Here is a 24,082-nt window from a genome sequence, read left to right as displayed (position 1 = left end):
TTTTTTAGAGCTGCTTGGCTGAACCAACTAGTCTGAATGGAATGATTCTTCAAACAGTAGTGTGATGTGTAGGTATGATATGAGGACCAAGTGGCTGCTTTACAAATATCCTCAACAGGAGTGTATCGTAGGTAAGCTACTGAAGTTGCCGTTGCTCTAACTTTATGTGCCATGACACAACCTTGTAGCAGCAGCCCAGCCCAAGCATAGGCGAAAGCGATACAGTCTGCCATTCATGTGTTAAACATCTAAATCGAATACCCTCAGCCGTTTCTGCCTCCTCATGGCAATAAATAGCACCGATGCTCTCGAGGTGACATCAAATACTGATATGGCCATATATTTTCTAGTTTCTAGAAGGTCATTGGCTATGTTTTGGAATTCATTACGTTGGTCATGAGGAATATACTAGTCATAAGTAGAGAGCTTTTAAGATAAACACTTCATATAGAATGTCATGTAGAAGTTATAAAACTCAAAAACCTGCTAGTTAGCATGGTGTTTTGAAACAATCTACAACCAAACATCCAGGGTTTGTCCTTCCCTACCTGTACCGGCATAAGTTCTAGAGCTGCTAGATTTTTTAAGGACAGACCCTACGAGGAGCGACCAACATTGGATTTGTGATTTATCAAACCCGAGGCATGACTAGATGTCGTAGAAAGAGTCACAGGTATTAGGAGTTGTGTTTCCAAGTTTTTAAACATAGTGTCTTTCATAAGATTATGAAATGGGAGATTAACGCAGTCATTAGGAATCTGCTCAATCTAGGGAATCAAACAGCTCTGCCCTGGATTCAGACTCTGTTTCTAATTTTTTTGGCAGTGCTTGTCCTATTTATCTTATGAACTTGGTGAAGGAGAGGCTCTCTGGTGGTCATCTCCTTCAAGAGAGTGGTGGGGGATGGATCTGATGAAATGCCTTATGAATCAGCAGCAGCGAGATCTGAACATCCTGAGAAAGAGTGAAGTGACAAATCAGTCATACTTTTCTACACCTCAACGTGGTGAGGAAGAGCATCGAGATGGGCGACATCAAATAGTATATCAAGACAAGAGAATGGCATAGTGACTATTTCCCACAGATAGCTGCAGGAACGAAGGGGGGGGGGAGAAATCGACTGGTTACCATGGGTATGGGGACAAGGCTTTTCACCACCCCATGGTGCTGGGCACATGTGGAGGGTGGAGTGGAGCTAGAGGGAAAGGAGAGGTGCTGGACCCATGGCAAAGGGGCAAGAGGGAAGTGAGAAAGGTGCAGGACCTGCAGGAAGGAAGAGAGAGAAGGAAAGGGAAAGAGAAACGCTGAACCAAGGGGATGAAGGAAGAGTGAGTGAAATATTGAACATAGCAGAGGGAGGGAGGAAAGAGTATGAGACACACATTGGTGTAAAGGAGTAAGAGGGGAGAAGCTGGACACAGGGAAACATATAAAGAGGGAAGATTGTGGATATGGATGGAAGCATAGGAACAGGGACAAAAAGGGGAATGCTGCATGGGGGTGGTATATGGACACAGAAGGGTAATGCTAGACATGGGAGGGTATATGAACAGAGAGAAAAGATGGCTAGATAAGGGAGAGAATAAAAACGCAGAAGGGAGATGCTGGATGGGGAGGGGGTGCATATGAATATAGAGGACTGATACTGTACACAGGGGGAGGGGGATCATAGAATGGCAGGATGAAGGCAGGGGAAATACTAGAGAGGGACATATAGGAGACATAGGAGCATGGGGAACAATACATACACAAAGATAGAAGATGGATGGTGAGCATGGAGAAAGAAGAATTGTCAAATGGTCAGGAGATCCTGGTGAATGAGTTAAGAGAAGACAAAAGAAAACAGACCAGCGCCTGAGACCAACATGGATTTGAAGAATAAAATGATGAGACCACAAAAAGTTAGAAAAAATAATTTTATTTTCTATTTTGTGTGATTAGAATACATCAGATTTGAAATATGTATCCTGCTAGGGCTGGTCTTAAGACATAACTAAGGACCCCAAAGCACAGGCCGTGCTTCTTTAGCTTCCAGTTGGCTTAGGTATCTCTCTGAACAGGGGGCTGTTGCCCTGGTTGCACTCCCCTAACACTATGCCTGTCATGTGTGACTGCAGTATTCTTGTGTGTAGCATTCCTTAATAATTTGGCTTATTCAGTTTTCTCGATAGTGAAGGGGATATTTGTGAATGGGAGGGGAGTGGAGAGGAGACAGGGGTTTTGTTGATCCTTGGCTCTGTTTAATTTGTGTTTATAAAATGATAATTGTACAGAATATTGTTTTTTTATACTTTAATAAAATAAGTTCAACATGAAATAACTATTCGAGGCTTGTGCAGATGGGATCAGATGGTTTTCAGGAATGGGGCAGGATGGAGACAAGGACCAAGCTCACAGGGACAGAGACGAGATGGGGACAAATCTTTCCCCAGTGTCATTTTCTAATCAAGACCGAATTATACTGCTAGAATTGCTCTGAGGATCTTCAACGTCTGGTTGATGAAGATCTTGATGATGAACTATGTTGTCTTGATGATGATGTCTCCTGGGCATCAAGTGTCTTTTGCGAGGAGTCCAAGATCTAGTTCTGGATTTTCTCATGGAATCTTGCTTGGACTGGGTTAGCATGGCAGCCAACTCCTTCTGCACTAGGTCTCTGATCTTGTTCTGTAAGGATGGCACTGATACCCTAGTAATCAGTACAGATGGTGCAGAGGTTCTCTGTGTCGACCTTGATGAGACATACCCAGGAGGAGATAACTGTTGTAAAGATGGAGACCCTGGTTCTATACGTCAATGTTTGGAATGCACCGGAAGACACTCTATATGATGCCAATGATTGCTGGGATGTTGATGCATGCTTGGATGGGGAAGAATGTTTGCGCTTCTTAGCTCTCTTATATGTACTCGATAGCGGTACTGGCATTAATGTTGATGCTGCCTTTGGTGCCAAAGATGAGCTTCAGTGTCTGATGTGGCAAATATCCTCGATGCTCCTAATGTTGATCCGAAAAGCTTCTCAAACTGTAGCTGTCTAGCCTTCAGTGATCTCTTCTGAAGTTGAGAGCAGTGCTTATAAGAGTCTACCCCTAGTGGTCAGGGCCCAGGCACTGAAAACATACCAATTATGTGGATCAGTGACCGAGATGGTCATGTTGAACAGAGTGCACTGCTTAAAACCAGTATTAGGCTTTGACATTAAGGAGAAATCCGCCGACACAATTTCGAAGGACTCTATGGTCCTGGGAGGTTGAGTGATCTTAAAGCCAAAAAACGCTCAACACTCCCAACCTGAAAAAACAGATCTGAAAGGTCTGAATGTCCTGAAACAGAAAATGTTGAAAAATAAATATGAAATGAAAAGTAAAAGTAAAAGTGAAAGTGAAATAAAACCAATTAGGAAGAAAAATACAAACAGCAAGGCACAAAAAGAGAAAGTTTTGATACGGTTTTGGAGAGACTCCAAAAATATAGCTTCTCAGCATGGCAGAAAACCGAGAAACAATGGTCCTGCAAGCTGATGTTGGGTGGGAAGGCACTGGCACATGTGCAGTATGGGCAGTCTTGAGACTTATTTTAAAATGACAGTACATTTTTTGCACTGTCTGTACTTGGCTCCGTACTGAGAATACACTGGCTGCTTATCCTGGGATAATGGACAATGCAATTTCCTTCAGCAACTAAGTAATCGTAGCTTTAGAAGCTGATTCACCCTTTCTTGAACCTTCAAAAAGAACAATCTGTTGGATCTCCAAAATTCAACAGTTATCTCTAAGTACCTGAAAAGATCCTTATGTTTCTATGTTTTTAACCTCCAACCCCATTATGCTGTTCCTTCCTTATTTTAAGCTCTTGTGAACCGTGCCAAGCTCTATAATTGTGGAGAGGATGCGGTATATAAACTTAAGGCTTAGTGTTTAGTTTAGTTTAGACTTATATATTGATAAGGATATTTCTTGTCTAAGATGGCTTGGTTTTGTGTGTGGTGTCATAAACTATGTGACGAATTGAAAGGAGATTTTGTTGTGCTGAACGAAGTAATCATGAAGTAGTATGAGGAAGTAATAGTCTATTAATAAAAGCCGGAGAGTTTTCTTGTTTTGTTTTGAAAATAAGGAGTAAGATTTTGAAGGTGATAAGGTGAGATATGGGCAGAGATAGGTGAGATAGGATCCTTAGTGGCAGACTTCAGAGGGTGGTGGTTAACGGTACCCTCTCTAAAATGTCGGAGGTGACTAGCGGAGTGCCACAGGGTTCAGTCCTGGGCCCACTCCTCTTCAACATATTCACTGGGGATCTGACTCAAGGGCTTCAAGGCAAGGTAACCTTATTCACTGATGACGCCAAACTATGCAATATAGTAAATGGCTATAATCTACAGCAGTGGTTCCCAACCCTGTCCTGGAGGAACACCAGGCCAATTGGGTTTTCAGGCTAGCCCTAATGAATATGCATGAAGAAAATTTGCATGCCTATCACTTCCATCATATGCAAATCTCTCTCATGCATATTCATTAGGGCTAGCCTGAAAACCCGATTGGCCTGGTGTTCCTCCAGGACAGGGTTGGGAATCACTGATCTACAGGATGCTATGGAGCAAGACCTGCATACTTTAGAAAGTTGGTCCTCAATCTGGCAGCTGGGCTTCAACGCCAAGAAATGTAAGGTCATGCATCTCGGTAACGGAAATCCTTGCAGAACTTACATCCTGAATGGAGAAACTTAACCAGGACTACGGCAGAACGAGACTTAGGAGTAATCATCAGTGCTGACATGAAAGCAGCCACTCAAGTGGAGAAGGCTTCATCTAAAGCACGGCAGATGATAGGTTGTATCAAGAGAAGCTTCGTCAACAGGAAGCCTGAAGTCATGATGCCATTGTACAGAGCCATGGTGAGACCTCATCTGGAATACTGTGTGCAATTCTGGAGGCCACATTACCGTAAGGATGTGCTCAGAATTGAATCAGTTCAGCGGATGGCCACCAGGATGGTCTCGGGGCTAAAGGGTCTCCCGTACAAAGAAAGACTGAGCAAATTGCAGCTCTACACTCTCGAAGAGCGTAGAGAGAGGGGAGACATGATTGAGACATTTAAGTACATCACAGGACGGGTCGAGGTGGAAGATGATATCTTTCTTCTCAAGGGACCCTCGACCACAAGAGGACATCCGCTCAAACTCAGGGGAGGGAAGTTTCGTGGAGACGCCAGGAAGTACTTCTTCACGGAGAGAGTGATTGAGCATTGGAACAAGCTTCCAGTGCAGGTGGTCGAGGCATGCAGCATCCCAGACTTCAAGAACAAATGGGATACCTATGTGGGATCCCTACGAGGGTCATGCCAAGGGATAGGGTCACTAGGGTATGGACTTGAATAAGCGGATCAGTAGAGTGACAGTATAATTACAATTATACTTAGGGGGTCAGTAGACTTAAGAGGGTGGGTAAATAGTGTGGGCAGACTTGATGGGCTGTAGCCCTTATCTGCCGTCATCTTTCTATGTTTCTAAAACACTAACTCCTCTTCAGTCTTTCCTACCGAAGGAAGGAATGAAGCTTGAGGACCTGATTCACATAGAAGAGAACACCTTAGGAAGGAATAGAACCATCATTAATCTAATCTTCCACTTAAGAAAAAAAAAAAAGAAGAAGTAGATAATGCCTTCAGTTGAGAAATTCTGTAAGCTGAAAAATGGTCAAAAGGAATACTGTCATAAGAGTGAAATCCTTAAAAGTCACTTTCCTGAGGGGCTCAAAAAGCATAAGTCTCAATTCCTCAACTACCAGATCTAAATTCTACTCAGGAAAGTAATGCATAGGTCAAATATATGTCACTCCCCTGAGAAAGCAGATAAGCTACACAAGTGTTTTCTCCAAACATGCCTGGATAAAGCAGCTATTTGAATTTTTAAAGATCTCAAGGCTCAACAAAGCCTCTCTAAGAAATGCCAATATCTGTGCAACCATTGCCACATAGGGAGGCAATGCTGTAGTCACACATCACACATCAAAATTAAAGTACCCTTCAGACTCCTGTACAAGTTATACAGGTAGGGCATTTCTTAGTCTGAAGCAAGGAGACAATGATGACATTCAAATAGCCTCTACACATCAAATGTGACCACTCAAAGCCAAACCATTAAAACAAAAAGGGGACAGGTATTCCAGTCCACCAGCCCTTGAACTAGAAAGCCCTTCTTACTGGGAGAGGCAAATTGGACTGTTGTTAAAGCAAATAAGGGCCACTAACTGAGGTCTGCTTGGCCAATCTGGAGCTATTAGAATCACTTGACCACGATAAGAAAATCATTTGCAATATCCAGCCTAGCAACAGAACTCTTGGTGGCTGCAGCTGAATCAAGAAATCTATACCTTTGAATCTTGCTTTCTTCATCAGCTGAAATACCTGGTAACTTTAGCTTTTATTGCCTTAAGATCCAGACTCGCCTTGTTCCAGTCATTATGGGAAACAATTCCTACACTCCTGGATCAAGAAAAGTGTCTGCTGAGAAAATCCACTTGCATAGTCTGCACTCTGTATGCTCTGCCAACAGAGCTTGTAAGTGTCTTTCCGCCCACTCTAATAGATGGTGTGCTTCCCACCAGGGTTGTGGTTACATGTTTGTGTATATTATTTCCGTGGGGGAGGAGGGGGTTGGGAGGGGTGGCTTGTGGATGAAAATTGCACTGATGGTATGTATATTTTAATATTGTACTAGTTGATTACTGTGCATTGGTTGTATTTGTTACATATTGATGTGAATGTATATTTCTGACTATAAAACTTTTAATAAAAATTTAAATATTTTTTTTTAAAAAACCAAAAACTAACTGCCACTGCTGGGTCAGACCAGTGGTCCATCGTGCCCAGCAGTCCGCTCACGTGGCGGCCCTTTGGTCAAAGACCAGTGCTCCAAATGAGTTCAGCCTCACCTGCGTACGTTCCGGTTTAGCAGGAACTTGTCCAACTTTGTCTTGAAACCCTGGAGGGTGTTTTCCCCTATAACAGACTCTGGAAGAGTGCTCCAGTTTTCTACCACTCTCTAGGTGAAGAAGAACTTCCTTACGTTTGTACGGAATCTATCCCCTTTTAACTTTAGAGAGTGCCCTCTCATTCTCCCTACCTTGGAGAGGGTGAATAACCTGTCTTTATCTACCAAGTCTATTCCCTTCAGCATTTTGAATGTTTCGATCATATCCCCTCTTTTCAAGGGAGAAGAGGCCTAGTTTCTTCAATCTCTCACTGTACGGCAACTCCTCCAACCCCTTAACCATTTTAGTCGCTCTTCTCTGGACCCTTTCGAGTATTACCGTGTCCTCCTTCATGTACGGCGACCAGTGCTAGATGCAGTACTCCAGGTGAGGGAGCACCAAGGCCTAGTAAAGCTGCATAACCTTCTCCGATCTGTTGGTGATCCCCTCCTTAATTATTCCTAGCATTCTGTTTGCCCTTTTTGCTGTCGCAACACATTGCAAGGACGGCTTCATCGACTTGTCAATCAGAATTCCCAAGTCTCTTTCCTGAGGAGGTCTCTCCAAGTACCGCCCCCGGACATCCTGTATTCGTGCATGAGATTGCATCATAGGAGAAGCTGCCACCCATACACACGACTGCAGGCTTCAGTAAGTTTTTTACGAAAGCGCTGTGAAGGTAAGGGGGAGGGAGGGAGATAGATTTGGCTGGAGGAAGGGAGCCAAGCACGATCAGTGACCGCGCGCCTTCCCTCCCTTAAGTTTCAATTCTTTACTAACACGCTGTGAAGGTAAGGGGGAGGGAGGGAGATTCTCAGGCCACTGAAGGGCGAGAGGGAAGGGTGGATGCTGCAGGGATGGGGCAGTGAAGGGGACGGTGGTCCATGACGGGGACAGATATTTTTCCCCGTGTCATTCTCTACCTGAGAGTTAATAGAGGCACAATCAGAAAGTACCATGGACACAGGTTTTTTGAGGTTTGAGTCCATGGTGACAATTGCTTTCTATAAATCCTCCATATTAACTTTAGCAGGTTTAATTAGCTCTCCAAACTGTTCATCTAGAGAGGGTAAGATATCACCAGTTTCTGCATTTGGTGCCGTTGGTCAGGCTTCACAGCGGGAGCCTATCTCTCCAATTCCTCTGCTCTCACCAGCTGTGTTTCTGTATTGACAATTTGGATTGCTTCCTCCTCTGCATTGCACCCATTGCTTAATGAAGCTCGATCAAAACTGAGGTTTGCCGATGAAGTTGGCGTTCCTTCCAAAGTCTGGGGTGTCTCCTGTGACTGCCGCGTCATCCCAGCATCCAGCATCATCTGAATCAGATTTCTGGTGCTTCCAACTACCGGAGGTCCAGGTCAGGAGGCACCCTTCCTCTTCCCCATATCCAAAGTGTGATCAGAACAGCGCTCAGGTTCAAGAAAATGCCAAATTCACTACAAAAGCAATGTCAGGCAACAAACACCAGGTAAATATCCACCTTGCGAACAGGCTAAACACTGGCGAACAATGGGAAGAGGGGTGATTAAGCGGCACTAACGCAGAGCTCAGCGGTGCCATCTTGGATCATATCTTGACTCCTTTATTTATAGTATTCTCCACTTAGACTGACTCAAGACTCCTTTATTAAATATCTATATAGTTGTACTTCTTGGGATTTTGGTTTAATTTATGTTTATTATTTTTGGTCCATTACAAGGGGGTGCTAAAAAGTTCTCAGTTCAACCAAGAATTGTAAATTGTAACTTTTTCCCCTCTTACCTACTCATTCATGTATGTCCAAACCCTCTGTCTAGTGTCTTGTCCCACCATATTAAATGTATTACCAAAATCTGTTGGTTTTTAATTTGTACATCGCTTAGATATCGTAATAAGCGATTCATCAAATGTAAATAAACTTGAAACTTGAGAAGGGAATGACGTGCAGCCATGAAACTTACAAGTTATTCCACATATTTTACTCCTAAGTTCAACACACTTGGTACATTGTGTCTGAAGTCCGTTACCCTTCCAAAAAAAAAAAAAAAAATACTCTGATATCTGGTCACTGAAATACTGCTCTGCTGCTGTAATCACCTACAGATCACTCAAAAATTGCTGCCCTTTCAAACTTTTTTTTAAGATTTGGAAACAGAAAATAGTCAGATGGAGCAAGATCTGGTGAGTAGGGTGGATGGTCTATGCACTGAAACCCCAACTAAATCAGAATATCCATTGTTTTGCAAGCCTTGTAAGCAGGTGCATTGTCTTACAAAAAGAAAACTCCTTTCCACAGTTTCCATCTCTTTTTCTTTCAATGCCTTCTTTAATGCCAGCAAGTTACAGTAGTACTGCATTAACTGTTTGGCTCACTGGAAGATAGTCAGTTATTACAACAAGTTTCCTGATCCCAAAACACTGTGACCAAGACCTTTCCTGTTGATTTGTGGGTCTTGAATTTCCTTGGCGAACCCGAGTGCCACTATTACTGTTTGGTCTCAGGATCATAGTGGTATAACCATGTTTTATCAACAGTAACTAGTCTTCCAGAAAGTTGGCACCAGCTCACTGAAAGTCAACTTTGAATGACGAGAAATGACGCCAAGTGGATACTTTCAGTTGCTCATGGATTATATTCCTAACATGTTCCCTGGATATCTGTAATATCTCAGCAATTGTTTTAGCCGATATTCACCAACCTACCAAAATCATGTCATGGAGATGGTCAACAATTTCAGGAGATCTCGAAATCTCCACACTGAAAGTTTGCACACCACTTCTTCGCTGTAGAGTATGATGGGTATTTGTCATTCAATGTTTGCAACATACATTAATGGATTTCCTTTGGAGTTTTCTTCTGCACGAATAGGAACTTCATTGAATGGACTTGACTATACAATGGAACAGTCTATAAAAATACTGGGAGTGACTATAGAAAGAATATTTTGGAACAGCATACTGATCTATTATTCAAGAAATGTTTCTCGGTGCTTTGGAAACTTCGCACCATTAAGAAATATTTTGATGAAGCTTCACTTTGTTTGTTGGTGCAGTCATCTGTTTTAAGTATCCTCGACTATTGTAATATCATCTATCTGGGCGCCTACAAAAAAATCTTTAAAAAATTGAAAGTGGTTCAAAATAGAGAATGACACGAGGGTGGAAGAGAATGGAGAAGACCTAATTGGGAGCTTTAGGGGGAGGAGTCAAGGCAAAGGCAGAACTGAAGTGAACACAAAGACAGCACAGCATCGATGAGGACAACATGGCCGCCAGAACTTAGAAGGGCCACCCACAATGAGTCGATGACACGGTAAAAAGCGGTAAGCAATGAGGGGGTTCTTTCAATTGTGGGGACGAGGCTTGTCACCAATCCTGCGGGCGGTGAAAAGTTTTATCTCCATGCCTGTGGCGACTCAGGCTTTAGCGTCTCTGTAGTTGCGGGTAAACTGCAACCCCCGTGGCTTGCCGTGAGTTTTCTTCACCATATAATTCTCTAGTTCAAAAAACTGCAGTTCGATTGATTTTTGGCCTGAAAAAAATGGGCGCATATTACTTCTACTATCAGAAACTTCACTGGTTGCCGATTGAGGCCAGAATCTTGTTTAAATTTACATGCATTTGTTATAAATCAATGTTTGGCATGTCACCAGGCTATCTTGTTTCTCACTTTTCTTTGAACCACTCAAATAAGCCTACATGTAGAGTTCATTTGCTCATAAAGTTGGACCTGACGGCGGCATTTGACCTGGTAGACCATAACATCCTACTGCAAATCTTGGACTCAATAGGCATCTCAGATAAAGTATACTCATGGTTTGAAGGTTTCTTAAAATCCAGAACATACAAAGTAAAATCAGACAAAGAAAAATCCAAACCTTGGTCCAACCCCTGCGGCGTTCCACAAGGGTCCCCACTGTCCCCTACTCTCTTCAACCTATATACGGCCTCTCTTGGCGTTTACCTGAACAAACAAGGCCTATCCTCTTATAGCTATGCTGATGACATCACCATCCTCATTCCTTTTGACCAACCAATGCTTTTAATGTCAGACACACTACACAGAACTCTAGCTACAGTTACGACTTGGATGGAAGACCACAAACTGAAACTCAACCCAGACAAAACTAAATTCATCCTCCTAGAAAATAACAAAATCTCAACCATAACCAACTTAGAAATCAACTCTATCAACTACCCTTTGCAAACCACCCTAAAACTTCTAGGTATGACTATTGACAGAGGCTGCACCATGCAACCACAAATTAACAAAGCAATACAGAAATCTTTAGCAGTTATGAGAAACCTTAGACAAGTCCGAAAATTCTTTGAAAAAACACAATTTCAGCTCCTAGTACAATCTCTAATCCTAAGTATCCTAGACTATTGCAACATCCTCTACCTCCCCTGCCCTGCAATAATGATTAAACAACTACAGACAATTCAGAATACAGCTCTGAGACTCGTCTATTCATTGAAAAAACATGATCACATTACTGAGGCATTCATCAATTCTCATTGGCTTCCAATCCAGGAAAGAATACAATTTAAATTCTACTGTATACTATTTAAAACTATAAATGGAGACAGCCCAACCTACCTAAATGACCGCCTCATCCAAACCACCTCTACCAGGCATAGAAAAACACACACCTCATTCACTTACCCCCCAATCAAAGAAGTAAAACAGAAAAAACTATACAACGGACTACTGGCCACTCAGGCAGCAAAGATAGACAACCAAGTCTCCAACCTATTGACAACAACCCCAGACTACAAGATGTTCAGAAAGGAAATAAAAACTATACCTGGAGTACTGTGTCCAGTACTGGTCGCCGTACCTCAAGAAGGACATGGCGGTACTTGAGGGGGTCCAGAGAAGAGCGACTAAACTGATAAGGGGTATGGAAAATTTTGCATACGCTGACAGGTTGAAAATGCTGGGGCTGTTCTCCCTGGAGAAGAGGAGACTTAGAGGGGACATGATAGAAACCTTCAAAATCCTAAAGGGCATTGAGAAGGTGAATAAGGACAGATTTTTCAAACTGTGGGGGCCCAAAACCACTAGGGGTCACTCGGAGAAATTGAAAGGGGACAGGTTTAGAACAAATGCTAGGAAGTTCTTTTTTACCCAGAGGGTGGTGGACACATGGAACGCACTTCCAGAGGATGTAATAGGCCAGAGCACTTTACAGGGGTTCAAGGAAGGTTTGGATAGGTTCCTGGAGGATAGGGGGATTGAGGGGTACAGATAGAATTAGAGGTAGGTCATAGAAGGGGTCAGAAACCACTTCACAGGTCATAGACCTGATGGGCCGCCGCGGGAGCGGACCGCTGGGTGAGATGGACCTCTGGTCTGACCCAGTGGAGGCAAATTCTTATGTTCTTATACTCTTCAAGAAATCCCTTAATAAAGCTTAATACCATGATAAAGCTTAACTCCCCTCTTACCATCCCCTCCCTAACCCCAGATCCTACTTTTCCCTCTCTTGGAAACCTTCTCTGATCTAACGTTGTAACCCTTCTTCCATAACTCTTTTTGTAATCCGCTTTGAACCGAAAGGTAATGGCGGAATAGAAATCTGTAATGTAATGTAATGTATATACCCTTCTATTAAATTATGTCGCTATAAGAGGTTTCTTTAGAGAACCCTCTCTTTTCAGGCTGCTAAATTGAATGTTTGGTTTGGAAAAATCATGCTAGAAGCTTCTTCTTATTTCAACTTTAGAAAATTATTGAAGACACAACTATTTGATAAGTTTGTATCCTAACGCACTCTTTTCTCTCTTAAAATAACTATGTTTTTCTTATATTTTATAACTTGATGTATTTCTATTATGCATTGTATTTTTTTGCTGCATGTTCAGCTCTACTTGTTGTGAATCACCTAGAACCATTTCGGATCTGGCGGTATATAAGAATAAAATTATTATTATTATGGCTTGGAGTTCCACATTTGAAAAATTCCACACTTTTCATTGACATGATTCAATCAATGATCTGAAACAATGTAAAGTGACGCAGCGGCAGAGGGAAGGCAGCGTAACAGCCTGTTCAGTGATGCTGCAGATTGGAATGGAGGCATGTCGACCTTGCGGTGGGAGGGTCAGCAGGGTTCTATTGTGCAAGATGGGAAGGAGGGATGGAAAGATATTGTGCAAGGGGATCTCACGCGACTTCAGCTGTCAGACGGCTGTGGCCCGCTAGTGGGCCGCAGACCAGGGACATCCGTTATAAGGCACAGTGCAATTTTGTACCCTCTATTACCATCTGCTGGCAGACAAACAACCTCTAAATCAGTGATTCTTAACCTTTTTTGTGTCACAGACACTTTAAGAATCTGATGAAAGATACAGACCCTCTTCCCCAGAAATATTCACATAAACACAACTTTGCATGCAATGAATATAATGTACTTTATTTATTGAGATTTGATTGTGGCGCAATGAATATAATGTACTTTATTGAGAATTGATTGTGGCGCAGTGGTTAAAGCTACAGCCTCAGCACCCTGAGGTTCTGGGTTCAAACCCACGCTGCTCCTTTAGACCCTGGGCAAGTCACTTAATCCCCCCAATGCCCCAGGTACATTAGATAGATTGTGAACCCGCCGGGACAGACAAGGAAAAATGCTTTAGTACCTGAATAAATTCATGTAAACCGTTCTAAGCTCCCCTGGGAGAACAGTATAGAAAATTAAATAAATAAATAAATACTTTGTGTATGTCATATGTATGAGACAATCTAAAAAACAAAATACACGAAAAACAACAACTCCTTTTTATGCAAAAAGAAATGGTCACTCATTATAATTATCAAATACAATCCTCTTGTGCAAATTAAAACAGATCTATTACTACTACATTTTCTACTATCATTACTACTACTACTAACATCTACTTTCTCGTTATTAGTGAGAAAAATCAACAGTACCAGACTGCAAATTGAATATAAATGTTAATTTTTATCTGACCTTCATGGACCTCCTGAAACCCATCCATGGACCTCAGTTTAAGAATCCCTGCTCTAAATCCTGACTGATTTACTGGAAACACCAAGAAACATCTTATTTTGACCAGAATTTGCTCATATTTATAATTTACAAATGCCTAATATGCTTTTCTCTCTATTATTTCTCCGATTCACAATTTCTCTTATCTGCTCAGCAATGTAAAAAAAATTCTTGTTAATTCTTCTGCCTTTAGAACACAGGTGTCAAAGTCGGTCCTCGAGGGCCAGAATCCAGTCGGGTTTTCAGGATTTCCCCAATGAATCTGCATGAGATCTATTTGCATGCACTGCTTTCAATGCATATTCATTGGGGAAATCCAGAAAACCCGACTGGATTCTGGCCCTCGAGGAGGGACTTTGACACCCCTGCTTTAGAAGCTACAACCTCCTACAACATGCATTCAACTCTTGGAATACTGTACCTATGGATATACATTCAAAAGATAAATATCCACAAAATATGTCAAAGATTGCAATTTGGGGTAGCAAGGATAGGTCAGGGAAGGAATCGGGAGGCAATGGCTGATATAATTGATGGCTTACCTTCAGAGCTAGTCCCTTTTAAGGATGTTGACTCCTGCCAAGTGTCCTCGGTTTCATTAGATGCTTGGGTAGCTTCAGGGCTTCCTTGTACAATTTCCTGCCATACTTTCGCATTTGGGTTTAAAGTAGCACCTTTGGATGTTACTTGCTAGAGACAAGGAAAATAAAAAGAACGTGAGCTAGAGAAGGAAACAATCTGAAAGTAACCTGTAGAACATATTTAGGTAACAGTATTAATGAATAGCTGCACCTTGATTTAAAGCATTTAGCAGTGCTTCATGGATAAGCACTGCCTCATATTAATACAACCACTGTGTCATGATTTAGATCACTTCTTATGAGAAGGATGTTAGAAGCACCTATCCCCATACCCTCCTCCCTACACAGAGTTGCTATTAGTCTAGAAACAGCTCATAATGAACCCAGATATGAATTACCAAAAGACAGATTAAACCCTAATGTCTGGCTGTTTCTTGAAAAATGTGGGTGTGGGGGAGCATAAAGCCTGGTCAACTTTCATATGCAAATATTGCACAACTGATCTGAACTGAACCTAGACAGAGTGCAAATCATGGAAGCCTGACAATGCAGACCTGCCATTCTGCTTGTGTGTGGAGTTCAGCACAGGTCTGGACCTGCCTGGGTTAACTTAATGCTAGAACTGCATTACAGCCTTGGTTTTGTGGGCAAAAGGCGAGAGGTGGCTTTGAGCTACTGTGTTTATCCTTAATGTGCCCCGTTGTGAGACTTTTACCTACAAAAAGGAGATTATGAACTTACCCTGGTAAGCTCTTTTCCAGTAGATAGGTGAGACATTCTAGACCAGGGGTGTCCAACCTTTTGGCTTCCCTGGGCCGCATTGGCCGAAACAAAATTTTCTGGGGCTGCACAGACGCTGCAACAAGACAGAAGAGGGAGCCAGCAAGACGGTAAACACCTGGGGCAGCAGAGGAAAACACTGCATCGTCCTCGACTGGGGCTGCACAAAATACTTCACTGGGTCGCATGCGGTCCTCGGGCCGCAGGTTGGACACCCATGTTCTAGACCATGGGGTTACAGTTTATTTAAATTTTGACAAAAACGTTTATAAAAACCTTATAAGCACTGTACAAACTAAAATAGGGGTACAGGACATTCATAAAAATACATTAATACAAATAAAAATATTCCATGGGTACAAAAATACTTACATAACATTCAATGGACAACGACTAACAGGCACATGGGGTAAATAAAGGAGGGAAGAACTACAATGTTGTGAGGAAAGTTTACATTGAAGGGAACGACGAGAGGAGGGGAACAAGACTGGATAAGAATAAAATTTGGAGAATGGCAAAAGGCAAAATGAAAAACAAATTGGTAGAATTCATTTACTAAGGAAAGCAAAACTGGGTTTCAAATGCATCCTTAAAGAGGAGAGTTTTAAGAGAGGTCTTAAATTTACCTAATATGGATTCCTCTCTAAGGTAATCTTATGTTAAGTCTGTGTAGAACAAGCATGTCAAACTTGCGGCCCACAACAAACATCTTTGTGGCCCAGTCAATGTAATCCAATAAGTCATAACCAGAATCGCAAAATTTCTCCCGCAATCCATTGGCACCAAGCAGTCGCCTATCTAAGCCAGTTGAAAACAATGATACAATGTACAAGAATAACCAGCTGTTTATTCTTATTAAGTACTACGATGCAGACGCCTATGGTACCAGAGACAAGTTCGCGCCTCTAGTCATACTGCACCATTACCCCCCACTAATACTAGCAGCGAGTCAGACAATAATACCTACCATGCCATTAGTCTTGTATTGACTTGCTTGGTGCACCTAACAGGAAATATTTTGCCTTTGGAGTACGATAAAAAAAATGAGTATAGGTTTATTTACATTACACATTAATTTGTGCAATTATTCTATGTCTGGTAAGTTAATATTTATGAAAAGATAATTTATTTTTATTGAAAACTAGCTGATCACCCGGCGTTGCCCAGATATCCCAATCTCAGCAGCAAGAATATCCCTCTCTATGTCTCAGCGAGCCTAAAAACTATGGATTAGACACTTATCTTTCATATCCTGTAGTCAGGCCTCACGCTGTTGTACTATCTCTGAAGCTTTAAATGTAGCAGCTCTCTTTTTCATATCCTGTAGTCAGGCCTTATTATGCTGGATTGTCTTTGAAGCTCTAGATGTAGCTTTGATTACATTAAGTTTCCTTGGCGGCATTGTTACAGCAATGACAGCACAGTGTGATATCATTCCTAAGCTTCATACAATTGGTCAAAGAAATATGTCTTTTTCGATGATTCTTTATATGTCACCCCATTCCCACCCCCACAGTGTTTGTTCTCAGATAGTGATATGCATACCAAGTTTGGTTGAAATCTGTCCATGTGTTTCAGAGTTATGCTGGAACATACATACATACATCTGATTTTTTATATATATATATATATATATATATATATATATATATATATATATTTTGTGGTTTTTTTTAACAATTACTCATTTATTTCAGCTCTTTGTTTACAGTATGTCTTTATTGAAACCAAGTATTGTAGTATTAAAACTAAACGAAAAATTGCTGATGAACATCTAAATTTCCAAGAAAAGTGGGAATTGGAGTATTTTTACTATGATATAAAGATAAAATAATTTGTTTCATATGTAATAATGCTATATCAAAGTCTCAAGCTTTTAAATGGTTGCAGTTGAAACAGGCCATTCAGAAAGGGTTCCCCGATTAGCAAAATTTAAAAAAATCAGTATAGCTTACCGGGCCTATGTTTCCAGACAGATTTCCTAGGGCATCAGCCTCCAAGTGGTATAAAAATGTACAGAGTCAGCATCTATGAGATAAAACTGGTTCTTTGTTACATAGTTTTTTGGACCCCAGTTCGTTTGCAAAAGTTAGATAGTTAGAAGTTAGCTGGCATTGTCATCTTGAAATAAGGACACTGGATCATTTGTTGTTCTATTGTCCTTTGATACTCAACTTTTGGAAATCAATATGGGGACAAATTATTTTGATACTGGAGTCTTCGATTCCATTGTCCTATGAGGTGGTAATCTTTGGGACATTGTTGTCAACTAAACCGCCATTAGAAAGGTATAAAAGCAGACTCTATCATTATGACTGGGATAGCCATGCAAATGGTTACCAAGAACTGGAAAAATTGGGATAGACTTAATTTTTCCTTTTGGTGGGAAACTTTATGTTTATGTTATAAATATGAAAAAATGAATTCAGAAATATCGTGTCATAATAAACTATTTAAATTAACATAGGGTCCATTGACGAATTTTGTTAACTCTGATTAGTTAGATTATGCCTTTATTTTTCTTTTTTGATTTGCACATCCAGGAAGGTTGGGAGGGAGGGGGAGGGTAACATATTTTATAATATTCATAGATTGAATACAAGTGCTGTTTATGATATTAATTGTATAATTTAAAGCACTTTGTCTTTGTTCTCAAATTAGGGTGGGAGGGAGAGGGAGAGGGGGATTATATTTTATAGTATTCTTTGATCGATTGTAAGTGCTGTCTGTAGGGGGCGGAGCCTGCGCGGAACAGGGAGAGGACGCATGGAATAGCGGCTCCTTCATAGCAGCGCCAATTTACTGAATCATAGAATCCCTGCTTTACCTTTTGCGTTTTCGGAGATCGGATCGCCTCTGAGAACACTTGCTCTCTTTCAATGTCGCCACCAAAATCAAATAAAGGCGAATCGACCCCGACACTGCCCTGCGGTAAAAGACCGAAAACGGACCCCGTTTCGTCCGACAAAATGGCGGCGAACTCAGAAATATCGCAAATGGATGCCCTGATAGCTGAAATGCGAGCCTTCAAAGGGGTAATGCGAGAACAGGTGGACGAAATCAAACTCCTGCGTGCTAAATGACCAATTTGTTGACGCCAGACACCGGCTCGATGCCTTAGAAGAAAAATCAGCGACATTCGTAACAAAAAGTGCCATGATAGACCACCATGATAAACTCCTCACCTCTCTACAACGTGACAGAGGATCTTTCGAACCGCAGCAGACGCTGCAATGTCCGTATCGTTGGGCTCCGACATGATTTCTTTCCTCACCAACTTCCTGCCTAAATTTCTGGGCCTCTCCTTCTCTACCCCGCTGGAGATTGAAAGAGCACATCGTGTTCCTTCGCGCCTTTCTGCACACTCCACCTCCACTAGGCCCATTGTGGCGAAGATCTTGCGTTATCAACATGCTCTTCAACTTATTAATGCCGCTAAAGCATGTCCTCAGCTCCTACATCAAGGCAGGAAATTTTTTATTGTGCCCGACCTCGCTAACACCACCGCTCTCAAACGAAAAGAATTTCTATCTTTTCGACAACAGCTGAAAGATATTGGGGCTAAATATGGCCTCATGTATCCTGCACGTATGAAAGTTACATATAACAACCGCACCACCTCTTATGTGGATCCAGCAGAACTGAAATCCTTCCTGGACTCAATATCTACTGCTATGACCTGATTTGGCCTTATGTACTAGGGGTATACCGTATTTTCGCGGATATAACGCGCACCCGTGTAAAACGCGCACACGGGTATAGCGCGCAGAAATCACATTGACATGTACAAAAACTTTTGTATACCGCGCTCACGGGTATACCGCGCATGATGCCCGACGCTCCTTTCGCCCGCCCTGACTTTCCGTGCGCTGTCCCGACTCTCCGTTCACCCCCCCTGACTTCCGTGCACTGCCCTGACTTTCCGTGCGCTGTCCCGACTCTCCGTTCACCCCCCCTGACTTCCGTGCACTGCCCTGACTTTCCGTGCGCTGTCCCGACTCTCCGTTCACCCCCCCTGACTTTCCGTGCACTGTCCCCCCTTGAAGTCCTGTCCCCCCTTGAAGGTCTGTCCCCATCCTGAAAGCCTGATGCCCCCCCCGACGCCCGATACATCCCCCCCCCCCCGGCAGGACCACTCGCACCCTCACCCCGAAGGACCGCCGACTCCCCAACAATATCGGGCCAGGAGGGAGCCCAAACCCTCCTGGCCACGGCGACCCCCTAACCCCACCCCGCACTACATTACGGGCAGGAGGGATCCCAGGCCCTCCTGCCCTCGTCGCAAACCCCCTCCCCCCAACGACCGCCCCCCCCAAGAACCTCCGCCCGTCCCCCAGCCGACCCGCGACCCCCCTGGCCGACCCCCACGACACCCCCACCCGCCTTCCCCGTACCTTTGTGTAGTTGGGCCAGAAGGGAGCCCAAACCCTCCTGGCCACGGCGACCCTCTAACCCCACCCCGCACTACATTACGGGCAGGAGGGATCCCAGGCCCTCCTGCCCTCGACGCAAACCCCCCTCCCCCCCCAACGACCGCCCCCCCCAAGAACCTCCGACCGCCCCCCCCCAGCCGACCCGCGACCCCCCTGGCCGACCCCCACGACCCCCCCACCCCCCTTCCCCGTACCTTTGGTAGTTGGCCGGACAGACGGGAGCCAAACCCGCCTGTCCGGCAGGCAGCCAACGAAGGAATGAGGCCGGATTGGCCCATCCGTCCTAAAGCTCCGCCTACTGGTGGGGCCTAAGGCGCGTGGGCCAATCAGAATAGGCCCTGGAGCCTTAAGTCCCACCTGGGGGCGCGGCCTGAGACACATGGTCGGGTTGGGCCCATGTGCCTCAGGCCGCGCCCCCAGGTGGGACCTAAGGCTCCAGGGCCTATTCTGATTGGCCCACGCGCCTTAGGCCCCACCATTAGGCGGAGCTTTAGGACGGATGGGCCAATCCGGCCTCATTCCTTCGTTGGCTGCCTGCCGGACAGGCGGGTTTGGCTCCCGTCTGTCCGGCCAACTACCAAAGGTACGGGGAAGGGGGGTGGGGGGGTCGGCCAGGGGGGTCGCGGGTCGGCTGGGGGGGCGGTCGGAGGTTCTTGGGGGGGGGCGGTCGTTGGGGGGGGAGGGGGGTTTGCGTCGAGGGCAGGAGGGCCTGGGATCCCTCCTGCCCGTAATGTAGTGCGGGGTGGGGTTAGGGGGTCGCCGTGGCCAGGAGGGTTTGGGCTCCCTTCTGGCCCGATATTGTCGGGAAGTCGGCGGTCCTTCGGGGTGGGGGTGCGAGTGGTCCTGCCGGGGGGGTGGGATGTATCGGACGTCGGGGAGTCGGCCGGGCAAGAGGGCTTGGGCTCCCTCTTGCTCCGATCGTGGATGCGGGTGCGGGTGGGAGCGCGTGCGAGCGGTCGTTCGGGGTGGGGGTGCGAGCGGTCCTGCTGGGGGGGTGAATCGGGCGTCGGGCGGGGTGGGAACTATGTTTAAAAACTTTTGTATACCGCGCTCAGGCATATAACGCGCGAGGGGTATGCGCGGTAGGTAAAAACGCGTATAACGCACGCGTTATATCCGCGAAAATACGGTAGTATAGATTTCCAGTTTTGGTGTTGTAGAAGTGTTCTGATGCTCTGTGTGTTCATCTCTACCAGGTTTTTTCTACACAGGCTCACCCTAAACTGTTGTACTGCTTATACACCTGTGCATATTTTTGTGTTAATATGCCATGTGTATGCTATAAAGCTCTCCTTTTGTTCTCTTTCTTTTTTTTGTCTCTCTCCCTCTTTTCCTTTCATCATCTCATAAGGAATGGTTCATATTCCCTGGACTCTGTTACTTTGTACAACCTACACTCTTTCTGGCTGCCTTATATGCATATATACTCTTCTCTTTTTACAATTTGCAATGGCTGACTTTCATATCATGTCTTATAATGTGAATGGGCTGAAACACCCCATCAAAAGGAAAAAAATAACTCATTACATCAATGTAAAACATCCAGATGTCGTTTTCATGCAGGAGACCCATCTCCCATCTGCATCAGCCCTCAAACTGTCTATCCCAGGGTATTCCTCTCATATTTTTTCTCCAGCCCCAAACAAAAAAAGGAATGGTGTTTATATCTTTTTCAAGAATATTGTTCCCATTATTATAAAATCCCAACGAACTGATGCGGAGGGGAGGTGGTGTCTGGTACACGCTACCTTACACTCAATGGAATATGTATTCTTGAATATCTACGCCCCTGTTCTGGACCACCCGGAATTTTACAGACGGATCCAATCCATTCTTATGAAATTTTCCTCATGCACTATAATTATGGGCGGTGACTTTAATCAAATACAGGATATCATTCTAGATAGATCATCCTCTTGTAAACCTTCGTCCTCTAGATCTCATCAAGAACTTCATAATCTCATAACTAATTTTAATCTAATTGATCCCTGGAGGCTCCTTTATCCCAAGGGTAAGGAATTCACACATTTCTCCCCACCACACAACACATACACGAGAATAGATTACTTCCTTGTGTCTTCTACAATCTCATCCCACCTCACCAATGTTGTCATACATCCCATCAGTTTAACTGATCATGCCTCGGTTTCCATATTCTATCACTCCTCTACTCCCCCTCAAAACAATCGTTCCTGGAGGTTGAATAATCACCTTTTATTCGATGAAGATATAGTTGAGAAAATAAGTTCCTTCACTGCTGAATTCTTTGACATTAACCCTTCCATTATATGGGAAGCCTACAAAGCCACCTTAAGGGGTGAGTTCATTAAACTTTCCTCCTGGAAAAAGAAACTTGCAGTGCAAAAGGAAAAGCAGTTAGAATCCTCAATCAAATAATTAGAACTCAAACACATGGACTCCCACTCACACGACCCATCTATTTACCATCAATTACTTAAACTTAAATATGAATACAATTCCATAACTTCCTATAAAGCCAGACAAGACCTCTTCATGATGCACTCGGGCCATTATATGGGAGACAATGTCATAGGTAAACCGCTCGCCAACTATCTTAAAACAAAATCCAAACGCCTCAATATCTCTTCTATCCGCTCTCCCTCAGGACAACTACTTACTTCCACTGAACATATCACATCCCAATTTGAACTATTTTATACAAACTTATACAAATCCGATCTTCCACCGCACACCTCTGACTTTGATTCATTTTTAGATAATATTAATCACCCTCAGTTGACTATGGCTGCCAAGACAACATTAAATTCTCCCATATCCTTATCTGAAATCACCTCAGCGATATCCAGTCTGGCGCGTAATAAAGCCCCCGGCCCCGATGGGCTTACCAACGAATTCTATACAAAGAATATCACTTCCTTAGCCCCTCACCTTCTGACATACTATAATTTTATCCATCGCTCGCCGGATAAACAATATAATTTTGCTGAAGCCACTGTTGTGGTATTCCCAAAACCAGACAGAGACCCCCATGCTTATAAAAAACTATCGCCCCCATATCCCTTTTGAATCTAGATTATAAAATTATGGCTAAAATCCTATCTACTAGATTGAACAATGTCATCACAGAACTGGTTCACGTTGATCAAGTTGGATTTATCCCATGTCGTCACATTGGGGATAATCTTAGACTTTTTCATCATATTAATGCTCATGCTAAATCCTTGTTGGAACCCGTGATCGGACTGGCTATTGATGCTGAAAAAGCTTTCGATCGAGTGGAATGGCCTTTCCTATTGCGAGTCCTCCAATGGTATAACTTTGGTGAGTATTTCATTGATTGGATTAAAGCACTCTATTGGCAACCCTCCTCACGTATTCTGGTTAATAACACTCTTTCGAACAAATTCTCCTTACATCATGGTTCTCGACAAGGCTGTCCTCTCTCTCCCTTACTCTTTGACTTAGCTCTTGAACCCCTCCTCTCTGCCATACGTCAATCAGATATAATTGAAGGTATCCCTGCAATTCACAGACAACTTAAACTGGCTGCCTATGCCGATGATATCCTTTTATTCATTCGCAACCCACTTACATCTCTTCCAGCTCTCACTCAACTCATTCAGAACTACTCCTCCATATCGGGATATTCAGTAAACTGGGACAAGTCTGAGATCTTCCCCTTAAATGATTTGATCTCACAATCAGATCTCTCCCGTTTTCCCTTTCACTGGTCCACTGAAGCTGTCAAATACTTAGGCATTCTAATACATAAGGATCCCTCTCATATTATGTCTCTCAACATATCCAAGATCAAAACACTCATTCAACAGACCTTTAACAAATGGTCACCCTTATTTTTGTCCTGGTGGGGCCGTCTCGCCTCGATAAAAATGAACCTGACCCCCAGAATTTCTTACATTCTCTCAATGCTACCAGCTCCTTGTAAATCCTCGTTATTTTCATGGATAGACAAGACTTTGACTTCCTTCCTTTGGGATAACAAAAAGCCTCGTATTGCCTTAACCAAATTAAGAGCCTCAAAGGTCAATGGTGGCTTGAATCTACCCAATTTTTCTTTATATTACCTAGCCTCTCAACTCAAATACGGGGCTTGTTGGTCCCAGATTCCACACCCTTCAGATCCACCCCCTTGGTTGGAAATGGAATTAATGATAACGCATCCATTCCCTCTTCAGACCTTCTGTTCAATGTCTGTACCCATCCACTTGCGGAGATATGAACTCCTAGGTGCGACGCAGCATGCATTACGACATCTGGATGTATTGTTGGAATATCCATTAAATAGAAGTGTTCGAATGTGTCTCTGGAATAACCCGAAACT

General features: G+C 43.4%; 1 protein-coding gene across 9 annotated transcripts in view; it reads right to left on the bottom strand.

The window, feature by feature from the left end:
• LARP4 (La ribonucleoprotein 4) overlaps window positions 1-24,082 on the bottom strand; it is a 246,832-nt gene that overhangs the window by 164,328 nt on the left and 58,422 nt on the right. For 5 of the 9 annotated variants that reach the window (XM_033939032.1, XM_033939028.1, XM_033939027.1 and 2 more), the window contains one exon: window positions 14,507-14,654. Coding sequence is in view for 5 of the 9 variants with exons in the window: in XM_033939027.1 (XP_033794918.1) it covers window positions 14,507-14,654 (148 nt within the window). In the remaining 4 variants the exon portion in view is untranslated. Of the gene's footprint in view, window positions 1-14,506; window positions 14,655-15,286; window positions 15,335-24,082 lie in introns of those variants that run through there. The other 4 variants (XM_033939024.1, XM_033939033.1, XM_033939025.1 and 1 more) reach the window with 1 other exon arrangement.

This window comes from Geotrypetes seraphini, chromosome 3, assembly GCF_902459505.1.
Source record: "Geotrypetes seraphini chromosome 3, aGeoSer1.1, whole genome shotgun sequence".
Taxonomy (NCBI): Eukaryota; Metazoa; Chordata; class Amphibia; order Gymnophiona; family Dermophiidae; genus Geotrypetes; species Geotrypetes seraphini.
Note: the sequence above shows the minus strand (reverse complement) of the source record. Positions and strands in the feature narration are given on the sequence as shown.